General features: G+C 31.8%; 2 protein-coding genes and 1 pseudogene across 2 annotated transcripts; all 3 read right to left on the reverse strand.

Moving 5' to 3' along the window:
* Positions 1–4,084: 4,084 nt before the first annotated feature.
* Positions 4,085–5,143, reverse strand: LOC145755861 (uncharacterized). The gene has a single exon (XM_082572097.1). It carries the CDS (start codon positions 5,141–5,143, stop codon positions 4,085–4,087), a length of 1,059 nt encoding a protein of 352 aa, XP_082428223.1.
* Positions 5,144–6,032: 889 nt separating this feature from the next.
* Positions 6,033–7,701, reverse strand: LOC145755863 (zinc finger BED domain-containing protein 5-like; annotated as a pseudogene).
* A 1,655-nt stretch (positions 7,702–9,356) lies between these two features.
* On the reverse strand, positions 9,357–10,496 carry LOC145755864 (uncharacterized). Its single transcript, XM_082572098.1, has 2 exons — positions 9,834–10,496; positions 9,357–9,713 (listed from the first exon to the last, which is right to left on the reverse strand). Exons 1-2 carry the CDS (start codon positions 10,494–10,496, stop codon positions 9,357–9,359), a joined length of 1,020 nt encoding a protein of 339 aa, XP_082428224.1.
* Between the last annotated feature and the right edge of the window lie 4,690 nt (positions 10,497–15,186).

Raw genomic sequence — 15,186 nt, forward strand, 5'->3', positions numbered from 1 at the left:
TTTAAAATGAGAAAAAAATCCACAACTTCAACACACTTTAAGCATTTATAAATCATTTTTAAAAACAATTTGTACAATAAATAACTGCTTTAAAAGTGGTGTATATATAAATATGAAAAATATTATCTTTTTTATTATAAAATTAAAAGATTGTAAAAAATGTTGTTTAATTTATATTGTTATATCAGTGAAAATACTTGCTTCCTTGAGGTTGCTATTTTTACATGAGATATTTGGGGTATTTTTTCAAATAAAATGGAAAGAAACTGTTAAGATAGAACCGCGCTTAATTGATTTAACATTTTTTTTGTATTTTTGTAGTTATTTACCCACCTGCTAAATTATATTCTTTTTAACCGGTCTATGTGATCTTATATACAGTGATTTTTAGTGCAAAAGAGACCAAAATTACTGATTTACTTATTTTAAAACGTTACGTTTATTTAATTTTTTCCTAATATTTATTTTACAGAACTTGCAAGCAGGATCAGTTAGTGTAAATGTTTCTGGCGGCGATTTTGCTGAAATTTCAAGGAATTTGCCTCCAAGTAAGTTATTTATTAATTTTATATGATTGGGTTTGCCTAATTATAAAAACCAGACCTCTATTTATAGACTAATTTATTTATAGACTTAACAAAACATTATTCTATGCAACATATTAGCAATGCAAATTTTATTAATAATATTAAATTAATTTGATTATAGATGCTGTGATAAACTTTTATAACCCACAAGTCAACGTAATTCGCGATTTTTATCAAAACGAGATCACTCAAAACATCACTCACCTTAAGCAATATGGTGGAGCATTCATGCCTGGGGCTTCAATATACGATTCTACATTTCCTCAAACAGGTATTTTCAAGTTATTTTTACAATACAAAATTATATTCCGAAAATTGCATTTTTGATCTGATAGAAGAGTTTAAAAACACTTATTTGTGCTAGTAAATTATTAACCTTATATTGTTAAATTATATTTGATTTTTAAAAATTTATTAAATAATCAGAATTAAAAGATATGTAAATGGGGTTGTGTATAAAATATAAAACAATTTAAATATAAACAAGGTGTTAACTGTTATACCGCCTTTTAAATATTTCATCAAACTGATTGAATTTTTTACCTAACTAAAGAAATTTCAGTTGTTTGTGATGCAAAATTAAATGATAATTACAATCAGGACTGTTAGAATGTGCAGTTAGAGCCAGTTTGTTTCCTTTTACGATGTCTGGCTTTATTTTAAATCGGCAGCGTGGTGTACTGGTCAAAACACTTCCTACACTACATGAGGTCCTGGTTTCGGTCCTCGATGTTCTCATGCTGTAGCGCTGTTAAGTAAGGGGCTATAAACGGTATGAACTTCTGTTGAGCCAGCACTTAATCAGCAGCTTAATTATCGGGCAATCATAATCTATAAGATTCCAATCTCGCGCATTCGACCTTCCCACATTAAAAATAAAGATATTTACAAAAACAAATTGTAATTGATTTTTACTTTCAACACAACATTAGGGGTTTCCCAACTTATTTTTATATTATGAAATTTTTTTTAGTATTAATCATAGTCTAAAAATAAACTCTATATTAACCCAATTTTATTTACATTAAAGGTTCCACTTCAAATGAAAATAAACAGCAAAGATCCTCTGCTTTAAATCAGGTTTGAATTTTAAAGTTATTAATAAAATGTTTGGGTCACGTATGTTGTCTGGTTCTAGACAAAACATAATTACACTATGGCTTTCTTAAATTCTCTTCTAATTTACGATGCTGGAGAATTCTTACGTATGGAGAACGGTTCGTCAAAATTCTTTGCTATGGTTAACGAAATGTTGTTTTCTCTTCGTTGGCTACTAATTAGCAACAAGCATACTGCCTAATTTGAGACTTAATTGAACTTACAACTGTTTAATTAAACTATATTACACTAGAATGTAGTTATTTATAGTGGATGTATATAATCTATAGCATTTTATGTTAATAATTACACTTTTACAAGTAGAAAGAACACATGAAAATTCAAATTCTTTCCTACAGATTACGGTTTGAGAGAATTCTCTCCTATGGTAAACGGCACAATATTTTGTCTAGAGCTGGACAACATCCGTGATCCAAATGTTGTTATATTTATGCTAAAGGACCCAGTTTAAAAACTGATATTGATTGGGTCATAAGACCTTGTTTAACTGCTTGTAGTTTTTCAAACTAAGTTCTTATTTTTTTTTAGGAACAACCTGAAGAATCACAAACTTTAGATCCATGTAAGGTTGATCCAGAACCAAGAAGAAGACAAAATGAAGGCAAGTTTAAATCCTGTTTATAATATGGAAGTGTTTGTGATATTTTTTAAAGATCCTTGCTTGTCTATGATCTGTCTATGATAATATAAATATATCATCTGGTCAATAACATTATATAATTCTAAACACTGATTTAGTTTGGGTATAATCACTGTAGAATTAGGCTGTAAAGTCAACTTTTAACAATAATTAAAATGCTTAATTGTCACTAATCTTATTCTTAACATAAACTAACTGCTCAGGTTTTAATGTAATTATAGGTGGGCACAGTTAACCTAAAAAGTTACTTTGTTAGATGGTTATTTGTTACACAACATATTAACTTGTTATTATCGCTTAGTTATTGATAACCATTAATGTTAAAATTTAATTAAAACAAACAAAAAACAATCCTATTTTTAAAAATACAATAATTTAGACCTTAGTTTATGTAAGTTTAAAAATATTTAAAGCTGGCATGGAGGTCAGATAACAACAACCAATTGGCAGTTACATACACTGTTACATCATTTAAAAAATGGCACTGTTTAAACCCGATAAACAACGATATTTTGCATATATTCCTCCCCTATCTTAGCATGGTTTATCAGTAAAAAAATTAGATTAATGAACTTATATTAATAAAAGCGTAATGCAACGGAGATTAATAAGTTTAATATCGATTTTCAAAGTTAACTTTGTTAATTAACAGTTAACAGATTATTGGGATCTTTAAGTATATTAAACTAGTGGACCCGCCACACTTCGTGTGGCACTTATGTTGTACAGTTGTCTACTAAGACCAGTCCAATTTTACCACGGCTTATATAAAATATTCTTTTTGGAAAATTGCTCTTATCAGTCCCCCTTATATACTAATAATATTTTTATTATAAAATTTGATTAAAAATAAATTTGCCCTTATTTAAATTTAACGCACAAGTCGTCAATTATCGAACGTGGCCTGCTTTCACCTGGTAAAAGTCTGCTTTAAATAAATTTAAATGTTTAAAAAATGAGGTTTTTGCTATCTTTATTTAAGTAACTATTCAAACACGAAAGTACTAAAAAAAGATTTTGTTTTAAAAAAGCTCGGTTAAAACCGACTACAATTTAAATGAGATACAGTTAAAACGAAACTAAAGGGGCAATTCTTTAAAAAAAAGTAATTCAAATAGACACCACTTATCATAAATAAAAGTATTCCAATCAGGCATTCGAAATTTCTTGGGTTAGATCCCCTAAAAGTTCTTCCGACATTGAATTTGCTAATTCTTGAGAAAGTACCAGCAAGTTTTCATCTTTGTCTTTAATATCTATTTTCATTTTCTTTTTATTTTCATTTAAATTTTTTAATTCTTTATTTAATTTAGTGATGATGGCTTGATTTTGATTATGCTGAGATGCTATAAATCTTTTAATTGTTCCAAATTCTTCCATAACGGTTTGCAAAATTTCGTTTGAAATTTGAATGCCTGTTTCGTTTTTATTTGTTAAAAACGCAACCATGGCTCTGTTTATATCCAGTTCTAACTTATTCTTTGTTTGATTAATCCTCTGAAGCATTTCTTCCATATTCAACAATATTTTGAATGTAAATTATTTGTTAATTGATTATTTACTAAAAAAAGGATAAAAAATATTATTATTATTTGCAAAAAAATAAATACCAAATAATTGGGCACTATTTACAATAATTCGTGTCAAATCGAACAGTCCAATTAAAAAGTATTTTACATATTGAAGGTTTATTTATTTAAATATTTTCAGCAAAATTGTTTAAAAATTCATTAATCTACTAAATTTCTCGATACACAATGTTTCGTGTTGCTGTTGGGGGAAACCCAGATTTGCTTTTAATAGAAAATTTTATTTTATTTGGGTTGCCTACCCTTGTGGCAGCAACAAATAACTGCCCATGCGTAAAAACTGGTTCCTCCAACCAGATACCAATTTTTTTTAATGTTTGACCCTGACTTTTGTTTATAGTCATTGCAAAAGCAACCCTTATTGGGAATTGAGGGCGTTTCCATTGGAAAGGAAAATCGTGATCTGATGGTTGCAATGTTACTCTAGGTATAAAAACCTCTCTACCAGCATTTTCCCCTGAAGCAATTTTGGCTATTAATAAATAAGTTTTTTGAACTCCCCGTACGATTAGTTTTGTTCCAATGCATAGACCGTCTTTAGGATTAAGATTTTGTAACAAAATACCCGGCATACCTATTTTTAAATGTAATTGATGTGGTGGTAGTCCACTTATATTTAAAGAATTAAGATATTCTGTTGGAAATCTTGTACAATGATTTACTTCTTCTGTACTGTCTGCACTTGTACAAACAAACATATTGCCAGGAAATAGATTTGACACGACGAAGTTTATTTCATCAACTACAGTGTTTTTGGGAGCTAAAATTGATCTTTCTGCCATCCAGTTAAGATCATGGCAATGTTCTAAAAAATTTGGGTAAATCCATTTGATCAGTTGAAGCATTGAATTTTTTATTGTTGTTTTCGTACTATCATCATTTAAAAAGCAAAGCTCAGGGGGTAATTCTATATAATCTGTGTCTTTGAAGTAATTTATATTACCATTACCTAGTCTTAACAGCCAGTCGTCAAATTTAAGTAAAGCAGTGCTACTACTATTAAGTAACACTCTCATGTTTTTTGATAATTGGTGTACGCTGATACTTGGCCATAATTTTGATTTTTTAAATGAGGCGTTAATTATTTGTGCATGTGATCCATGTTCAACTACAGCAAGAATTTGTATATCTTGCAACGTGCGATCAAGTGCCTCTAGCAAACTTTTATTTGCCATTGGTGCCTCATCCCATATTATAACCTTTGCCATGTTTATTAGTTTAGCTGTTGAACTTTGTTTTGAAATGCAAAATGTTGAATTTGGATTGAAATGTAGAGGAGCTTTAAATCTGGAATGAAATGTCCGGCCACCAATAAGCAACGTAGCAGCGATGCCTAGAAGCGACAGCTAATGCTATACCTTTGTCTTCTCTGTTAGAGGTGCGAACTGTTGCCAACAAAGCATTAAGCATATATGTTTTTCCTGCACCTCCCCTAGCGTCAACAAAAATAGCAAGAGGCTCGTTTTTCTTTAGCGACTGTGATACTTTGCTAACAATTTTGCTTTGTTCTGGAGTAAGAGATTGTGAGCTATTTGAACAATTATTCGCAATTCGAAATAAGTGTATCCCAGTCGTAACTTAACTCCTGTTGAATAATTAACGGAAGTTGCAAATCTGTAATAGTGTTATTAAAAATGTGTGTCTTTGCTTGCTCATCCGGAGTAATTATTGGTAGTTCAAAGTCATATAAATTCTTTCCATAACTGTTAAGTCTTTTTTCAAGATCATGCAAGACCAAAACTTTTAAAAAACTTTCAGTAACTTGATCTGATCCATTCTGAAAGTCGTCTATCCAGTATAAATAATGTTTATTGAAAAGATCTGCAGGGTTTGCAGGGTTACAAAACAACAAAATCGTAACAAAAAGTTCTCTTATTTGTGTACACATATTTGTTTGTGCTGCTTTAGTAAGTAAGTTTTCCCACTCATTGTCATCCTGTAAAACACCAAGCTTTCTACACACATTTTGAAAAGTATAACATTTATAAACGATTTTCAAAGCATCAAATAATGATTTACCCTTCCAATGGCTATGATGCAATAAAATTCTTAGGCAAAATACATCCCCTGCGAGTGGGTGGTTAGTATATATTCTGCCTATGGTTGAAGAACGATTTTTTCTTTTTGTCTAAACATTTTTTCTTTTTTTTCTTTTTGCGTTCCAAGACGATTTCGGCTTTTCGGTTTGATGGTCATTAAAGCCGAAAACCCCTGTTCGCACTCCCACAATGATGAAAAAAATCAATAGCCGGTAAACAGCGTGACGTGCTAGGTTCGGATACGATGATGCCATGTTTAAACAGAAATTGATAGGACAGCATTCTTTATGTTTTATTTTTGCTGTCTCATCAGTTTGAAAGTCTATTAATTCTTCTTGTTCACCGGTCCCTACAGGCACATCATTCGGATCAGTAGAAAATGGGTTGATGGAGTAAGCACAACATGCAACATCAGGAAAGTAATTCAATAGCTCTGTCTTTAGTTGCGAAAGATGACCAATAATTTCTTTTGAAACGTCACTATCAGGATTTTTCTCAATGGAAGTAAGGCATTTATACATTCCGTAGCTTTGATTGCTAACATTCTCTGTCCAGAGGTCCAGCTTACGAATAAGTGCTCCCAACTTTGAAATGAACTCTGTTACAGTTAAATTGGGTCCTTGAAACGACAGGTTGAAAGTGTTCAGAACTTCAAAATTGTCCGATAGATATGCCAACCTAGTAAGAAAATCTTTGCTTCCCAGGTCCTTTTGAAAATATTGATTTTTCTCCTTGAAGAAATGCAGAAGCTCATCTCGCAGTTCAAACAGGCGCCTTGTTGCATTGCCACGGGAGAGTTTAAACAAGCGAGTATTCAAGGCTGATGTTTTGACGAAATTTACTAGTTTAATCACTCGGTTTAAGCATAATAACATATTCTGTGGTAACACTTTCGCGCAAAGGGCGAATCTATGAATGAAACAATGAACAAAAATCATGTTTGGTGCCACAGCTGTTACATGAGCTTTGAAGCCCGATTTATGTCCTAACGTTGATGGAGCTCCATCTGTTGTACAGCCAATCAACTTTCCCCAGTCCAGTCTATTTAGTTCGAAAAAATTGTCCAAAGCTTCGAAAATATCCTTTTCTTTTGTGGTACCGCAGAGTTCCTTGTTCATCAGTAATTCAGTTTTTACAGAATTGTCTTGTGCATAACGAACATACACAAGTAACTGTGCGTTATTTGTTACGTCTGTCGACTCGTCCAGTTGAATGGAAAAACCATACTTTGAATCTTTTACTCCTGAAATAACTTGGTCAGCAATATCGACTGACATCTCCTCCATTCGATTCTTAACCGTATTGTTGGAGAGGGAAACACTTTCTGGCTTTGCAGCCGCTTCCTCCCCAAGTACATGTTTTACTAATATCTTTGCCGCTGGCATTATGAGGGACTCTCCGATGGTATGTGCTTTTAGGTTTTTGGCTATCAGGAGAGCGACTTCATAGGATGCCTTGACAGCGCCCTTCTTTCTCTGGTAAATTGTGCCAGTCTTGTCCAAGCGCTATCTCTTCACATGCTCGCCGAGTCGCTGAAAGAAACTCTCATTTTGATCCTTTTTGTCAGGATGATTTGTGATAAGATGCCGTTGAAGTAAGCTTGGTTTTATAGCTGAATTAGCAAGAGTCTTTATGCAAACTACACATTGCAGCAAGGATTCTTCATTATGTTCAATAGCTATGAACCCGTACTTCATGTAGGCTGGACTGTACTTTCGTTTAGACATGTTCCCAATAGTTAAATTGAACAAAATTTAGTTATTGCAATATTCCAATATGATTAAAATATCATTAAACATACGACACTACTCCACTGCTGCTATCAGTTCATTACTACATACATTTAAACCAGCTGACATTTGGTGGTTAATTATCGTGAACAAGAAAAGTGTTACGTCATAAACGTGCGAAACCTAAATTAAAACTAAATAACAAATTTAATATAACATTTAACGGCGAAGTAAAACTTTTTTTTGTTATGTATAAGTCCGATTTAAAAGCTATAGGCTATGCATGAAAAAGTTTATAAAATTGCTTTATTAGAGCAAAGATCCTAATTTTTTTTCTTAGAACAAAATCTTAAAACTATACAAAATGTATACATGTTTTATGCCCAAATACTGTATACTTTTATTCACGTTTATTTAATATTATTCTTTATGCAAGTAATTATAAAATTGTTCATTGACAGTCCCATTTGTTCATTTAACTGTTCACTCAGTCTGTACTTAGCATAATGGAATAAATGCGCACTTAAAAATTGTTAAATTGCACCAGAGCACATTCCACATGTTTTTTAAATCAAAAATTTCAAATTTTTAATTTTCCTTTTTTGCATTTATTTGCAGGCGATTTTTTCTTCTCTATCGTGATATTAAAAAGTAACGGTGCGAAATTTTAAAGAGAAAAATTACATTCACTTTAGTGCATGCGATCGAAGAATAGCGCAGGCGATCGTTTTTTACATTTCTTTCGTTCTCTTTAAGATAATGGAAAGAAACGTAGCGGCAAATTAAAATATAGTTTTGCTTATTACGGCTAACTATCATAAGACATTAAAAAAGTGATAAGCCGATTCCACAAAAGGACATATATCCCAGCTATAGGCAAAAACTTGAGCCACAATTAATTGTAGTTATTCTGTAATGGAACGCACAAAATTTACCCCCTGTAAGAAACAATATTTTAATCCAATATTATTTACTTTAAAAGGGTCTACTTCTAATGAAAATGTACAACCAAGATCCTCCGCTTCAAATCAGGTTTTAACTTTAAAGTTGTCAATAAATATAAGCATGTTTAAACTAAATAACAAAGTTTAAATATTGTTTATAATAATTAATAAAATTTTGGACTTAGTTTGAATAATAAATATAACTGGTAATTATAAAAAAGTCTTTGTAGTTACCTAACCACAATTTTACTGTTTATAAAGGAACAACCTGAAGAATCACAAACCCCAGACCCACATGAGGTTGTTCCAGAACCAAGAAGAAGACAAAATGAAGGTAAATTTAAATCTTGTTTATAATATGGAAGTGTTTTTGGTTTATGTTTATCTTTGATATAACTAGACTGACTCCACAGTCTAATCTTGCATCGAATGTAAATGTCTTTATTAAGTTTGGTAATTTTAATCTGCTTATGTATTTAGTAAAAGCAAAAGTGACTAAATTTGTCACCATCAAAATAGCACTATATATGTTGAAAGCTAGTTTAGTAGTTGATTTTATAATATATATAACATCTTAAGTTTGTTTTAAAATAAAATGATTTTTTTAAACAGTATAGAAAAATTAAATACCCTTTCAAGAGACTTCAAAAAAGCTGGCCTTAGTACTGCTGTTTTTATAATTTCCAAAGCCGGGCTTTGTGAGTTTACTCACTCTTTATTTCTTTGTTCAAAAGTAATCAATGGTGGGTGCTCACAGGCATGGAATTTTTCATAAGATATCCAACTATGTTTATTTTGGATGTGATACACCAAAGAACACCACTTTTCTTTTAATAAGATTGCATCTTTATTACATGTAGAAACTGAATACCATAGGTGATTTATAATTGCTTTTGTCCACTTAATAACCATAGGATTTTTAGATTTCAGTAGTCGCTTTTTTAAATTTTTTGCAATATGCCATAGGTCAAACTGATGGTTTATATGGGAAAACTCATCTCTGAGCATCTTTTGTATTCCAGGATGCATATCAGTAGCAATGCAATTAATTTGCAAACAAGATTCCTAGTACAAAAAAAGTTAAATTAATATTTGTACTAGTAAAGGGGCAATATGTTTACTTACTTTGAGATAATTTAGTGCTTGCTTTAATCTTTCGATCTCAAGCCAATAACTATTTTTTACCTCTGCCACATGAATAGTTTTTTGTACCAATATTAAACGGGTTTCTTGATCAAGAAGGGTGTATGTCCCAAATGTAGCACTATAGCCCGGGCTATCAAATCTGCAATCTCCCGACACTACCCTCACTTTAGAAGCTATCATTGCCAGAAGGTCCATATTGTGCTTTGTCCACATTCGTTTAACAACAGGTATAATGTATAATCGCTGTAGATTGTAGCAGTTTGTTATAGACTCACATTGAATTTTTAGAGTTTGGCAAATGTTCATAAATGCAGAATAGCTGTTTCCAAGCAAAGATGAAGGTATAAGTAAATTACAAGAAAAACGTTTATTTGTAAGAGGTTGTGATCGCCATTTGTATAAATGTCTATCAACGCATTCGGTTATTACTGTCACAGCAAACCCACTATTTGTTACTTTCGGAATTTCATGTAGAGCTTTACCACAACCTTGAAAGTGGCAGGTTCTAAAAAGATCTAAAAGCAGTTGCAAATATACAAGCACTTTCACGCCAGAAAAAACATCTACAGTCTTACTCCATTCCCAAGATTCAGCTGAAGATGTGGTAGATGCTGATGCTTTTGACGGTATGTAATCACTGTGATCTGATGGGGAGGAATCATTTTGACTACTGCTTGAGGGCAAAGGAACCAGGATTTCCATCTGAATGAGGTTGTTCTTCAAACTGTTTTTTATTCTTTTGAAACCTTAGGTTGGGTATAAGATTGATGGTCTGTGTTTATTGCTGTTTCAACACATGTAACCAAATCAGTATTTGTTGAAGCATGAATTTGAGGAATAGTGGGTATTTGCCCAGTTGATAAAGTTTGTGTTGATGCATTACTAAAGGCAGGAGTTGATATTTCCTCATCCTCCTAAAATTCAAAAAAAAAAATTCACCTTTTTGGCTAGTTTAAAAAATACGGAAAAAGGAATTTCTATGAGTTGAGTTAAAGTACCTGTGGCGCATCAAAAATATCTGAATAGTGTACAGTTGACTTCTTACTTTCTAAAAACAAAATTTTTCATAAATTTTTATGTAATTGCCGATAAATGAATACATTTAAAAAAGGATTGGTATTTAATTAAAAAAGTTCCTACTGTTGATTTGGTTTGCCTCGATTTATAACGTGTACTTCGAAGATATCCCAAGCTCTTTAGAAGTTGACGGTCGATCAGATATTTTATAGTTGTATGAAGAAAAATTAAATATTGAGGGTACAGACTCAGGCTTTAACCTATTTGTATATTGAATGACAGCCTTGCCTTCTGAGTTAAATTTTAGTTTTGACACATAATCCTCTTGCACAAAATGCTCACTGCAAATCAAAGAATTTTCCCCAAGGGTTTTTGATCTTTTCATTTTGTGCAGCCAAGCCTTTAACAAAGGTTTTGTGGAAATCTATGAAAATGGACAGGTTGTTCATGATTTTTGGTATTATAAAAGGAGTTTGAACACCCTGAAGCTTCACAGAAATTGCCACTTTTTGTTAATTTTGCTTTCTTAGCTAAAATTTCGCTACTAAATTCCATATTTTTTTTACAATATAAATCTAATTAAGTAAACAAAATAATATTGTGAGATCAATGTTATAGTTTAAATTGATACATATCAGGTTTGGGTATATATTCAAATAACCACCATAATTAAAAATTATACAAATATGAAATTAAGCCTACAAAATGAATATCAGGCCATCTGCCTATCAGCCTATGCAGCTAAGATTATATGGGCTATTTTTTGAATATGCATAGTAATCTGTGTTACATTGCAATCTGGACTTTATCATATTACTTAAATTTTAACCTTCTACACTGTTTCACTATGCAGTAAGTTAAACTAGAGATATTGCTGACAGTCTGAAACCAAAATTAACGTTTTAACAGTCTCACAGCAGGGGTTAGAAAAACTGCTTTTTATTAAAAGAGACCAATTAAAAATACATTACAAAAACTATTAGTTTCTTTACATAAAACTAAACTGTAAAGTTAGTTTATCATATTGGTTTCCGCAACTGTAAATGGACACTATATCGCTGTTTCACCACCTGACTACTAGCTTAAAAACAGGCAGACGGGTGATATTTGCCATGAAATTAAAAGCTAACATTCGCCTAAAGTTTTAAACTTTTGGTTCCCATACTATACCAGTATTAGTAACAGGTATATAAGATAACATTTTTCACGTTTCTACCCAAAAAAATTAAGTTGAACTTGACATTTCACTAATTAAAAATTTATAGCGATAAGAAACAACGATAATGAAAATCGTCTTCCCTTACGATGACGTCACGTCGGTAAACACTTTTTTTTGTGAAAAAGGTAACCCCCTATAACTTTTAAACCAGAACCCCTAGAAAATCTGTTTTTCGAAATTAAATTTAAAAAAATATACTTATTTTTATAAAATAGGCCTAGTTTTGTCTTTAGTTCCCCTTTAAGATGTGCATTGGCCCCCGCACCTATCTTTCATACAGCTGCTCAAACGATAAAACCCGGTAAACTCTTGCAGCACCTCCTGAAATGCGAAAGGTAATGTGTAAAATTTAACGATGCCATTTGTTTAACTTCTACAACAAAGTCGCTTTAGCATGGACTTTACCGAACCATTAAATCTCTCCACAAGGTTATGGCTCATGGAATGATAAGGATTCTGTTTCTTCATGCATTTCGAAAAAACTTTGGTTTCCATGTCACTTAATAACTCTTTAGGTATGTCAAGTCTACACTACGTATTTACTAAAGCTTCAGCAACTCTTTCTGTGGATTTAAATCAACAACTCTCCTGAGTACCATGTTGCGTAATCTTCAAGTGTCAAGATGTACTTGTGTTCCTTGTAACTAGAAGGGTGTATCAGCCCTATTAAGTCTAGTGTTGCAAGTTTAAACAGAATTTCAAATAAAGAAACACTTGCTGCCACAAATTGTTTTTTACTCTAAGGTTTAAAACCCCTTTTCAAGTTTTTTGGTTTAAACTGCTCCGAACTTTTATTGGTTTTGGGTTTTGCTTGTTGCACTTTTTTCTGATCTCTATCTTCAGTTAAGTTGTTTTGCTTTAGGAGCACACTCTTCAAATGCTTATAATTTACAGCGCCTTGGGCCATAAAGAATAACAATGAAAGAACAAGAATAATACTGGTTATTATATATGGTTGCTAGTTAAACCATACTCCGGTTTATGTGACCTAGCAATTCATACTCGAAACAACAAGAATTTAAAAATTTTTTGCGGGAGTTTTTCACTTTGCAAACTGCCTCGCAGGCTGCTGTATCAACGAGCGATTCTACTCGAGTTATTTGTTAATATCTTGTGTCACTAAATATTATCTATGCCTATTTTTAAACCAATAAATATTGGATATATGCATTATTAAATGTGTTATATGTAATGATAAATTATTGTGTTGTTGACATCTTTTTTTATCAGTTGACTTATTTTTTAAAGTTATTGTTACACAGCAATTAACTTTTATGGTTGCCAGCTTACGCTATTTGTTACATAGTAATAGTGACTTAATTACCTCCCTGCTATGCTGACAAAAAAATCAGCACTACTAAAAAAAGAGTAATGCATTTAAGAAAAAATCGGCTTTGTGTATTTATCATCGGTTTGTTTGTGTGGTAGTGGCTCGAACACTTTCTTACCATACACCAGATCCTGGGTTCGATTCCCAGTGATCTTATGCTGTAGCGCTCTTAACCAAAAAAAAGTAAATGTAAATATTTATGATTGCTTTTATGACATTTATTACCTGTTATATAATTCCATTATAGCATTATTAGTTAGGTTTTACAATTTATTATTTAAAAAAATATCATTAATATATGTACTGTTGACAATAAATATTTTTTCAAATATAAAAAACAAATAATAATTTGAGACTTTATTATTTTAGATAATTCTTTATGTGAACAACTTTCCACAAAGTGTTTTGAGCAAGCTAGAAGTTTTGCCCATGAATTCTGCTCTCCTGTCCAGTTAGACAAACAATTAGAATTTGTTGAGTTAGAACTTGCTCAATATTCTTCCACTGATGTTAAAGATTTAGATTCGGTTGATCACTTTCATACCAGAAATGAACAATTTGAAAGAATGTCCAAGTTAACTCAACCTGGCTATCACTCTGGTACAAATATTAAAGTGAATGAGGTATTTGAATTAGCAAAAACAAATGCTGAAGCAGCAGCTGAACAAAAATTCAATAAAACGACAAAAAATGAAGCTAAACGACTTGAATTAGACAAGAAAAAAAGAGACTTTATTAAAATACATTCTAAAGTCATGGCACTTGTTGGGCACGCAGGGACTGGTAAATCAACTTTTATTAAAATTCTGATTCAGGAAATTTTTTCTGAAAATAGCGACTTCCTTCAGAATATAAAATTTATATTCTGCATTATCTTGCGATCAGTTAATTTTCGTAGGGAAATGTCAATTTTCAGGTTTCTTGTTGCAAATTCATCTATAGATTGGAATCAACCAGAGTCTACTGATGTAGAATCATTTAATTGTATTAAAAACAGTTCTGACACTATCCTCATCTTTGATGGACTCGATGAAGCTGATAGTACTACTTTAGGGAAAGCACCCAAAAACTTGGTTTCTACAAATGGCTCTGCTGAAGATTTTCTAAAAAACATTTTTACTGGAAAGTTATTTCCCAATGCTTATAAGTTTATTACTTCTCGACCAAGGCAAATGTATGAGTGGCATCCTTCTTGCAGACCTATCTTAGTGTTAAAACTACTTGGTTTCAATAAGGAAGCACAAGAAAACATTTGCAAGCAAATATGTGGGGAAAATTCACCTAAAGTCTTAACCTTCTTACAAGATCATCCAGATATTGATGCTTACAATTATGTTCCTGTCAACTGTATCCTATCCATGCACTGCATCAATCAAGCAATTTTGTCTGGCTCTGTAGTTAATCTAAAAACTATGACAAATGTTATGCTTGCTTCTTTAAAGCATTATATGAGATCGGATCATTTTCCTGACAACACAGACATTCTTGAGAATGAATTTAAAGGTCTAGCTTTTCTTGCATGGAATGGGTTTAAAAAGAAAAAAATTTGTTTTAATCAAAAAGACATTAAAAAAGCTGGAATTACAAAAGAAATGCTTAAAACTTTTCTTGACACTTTTGTTTATGATTCTTCAAACATGAAAGTCAAGATATTAGAAGGAGACAAACGAAGCACTTCAGTCATCTCACCTGGCAAGAACTGTTTGCTGCCATGTATTTATTCTTATGGGCAAGTCTGGATAAATTTCAAAAATGTGTTCCTAAGTTTTCCACTAGTCGATGGGAAGTAGTCACAAAATTTCTGTTTGGATTTTACAGTTCCAAGG

This window comes from Corella eumyota, chromosome 6 (assembly GCF_963082875.1).
Source record: "Corella eumyota chromosome 6, kaCorEumy4.1, whole genome shotgun sequence".
Taxonomy (NCBI): Eukaryota; Metazoa; Chordata; class Ascidiacea; order Phlebobranchia; family Corellidae; genus Corella; species Corella eumyota.

Bases quoted from the DNA above. Each gene is read 5' to 3' on its own strand.
- LOC145755861 (XM_082572097.1), bottom strand. From the start codon at position 5,143: ATGGCAAAGGTTATAATATGGGATGAGGCACCAATGGCAAATAAAAGT.
- LOC145755864 (XM_082572098.1), bottom strand. From the start codon at position 10,496: ATGGAAATCCTGGTTCCTTTGCCCTCAAGCAGTAGTCAAAATGATTCC. The intron at 9,714-9,833 runs GTAAAAAATAGT...TTTTTGTACTAG, and splicing joins AAACTATTCATGTGGCAGAG to GAATCTTGTTTGCAAATTAA.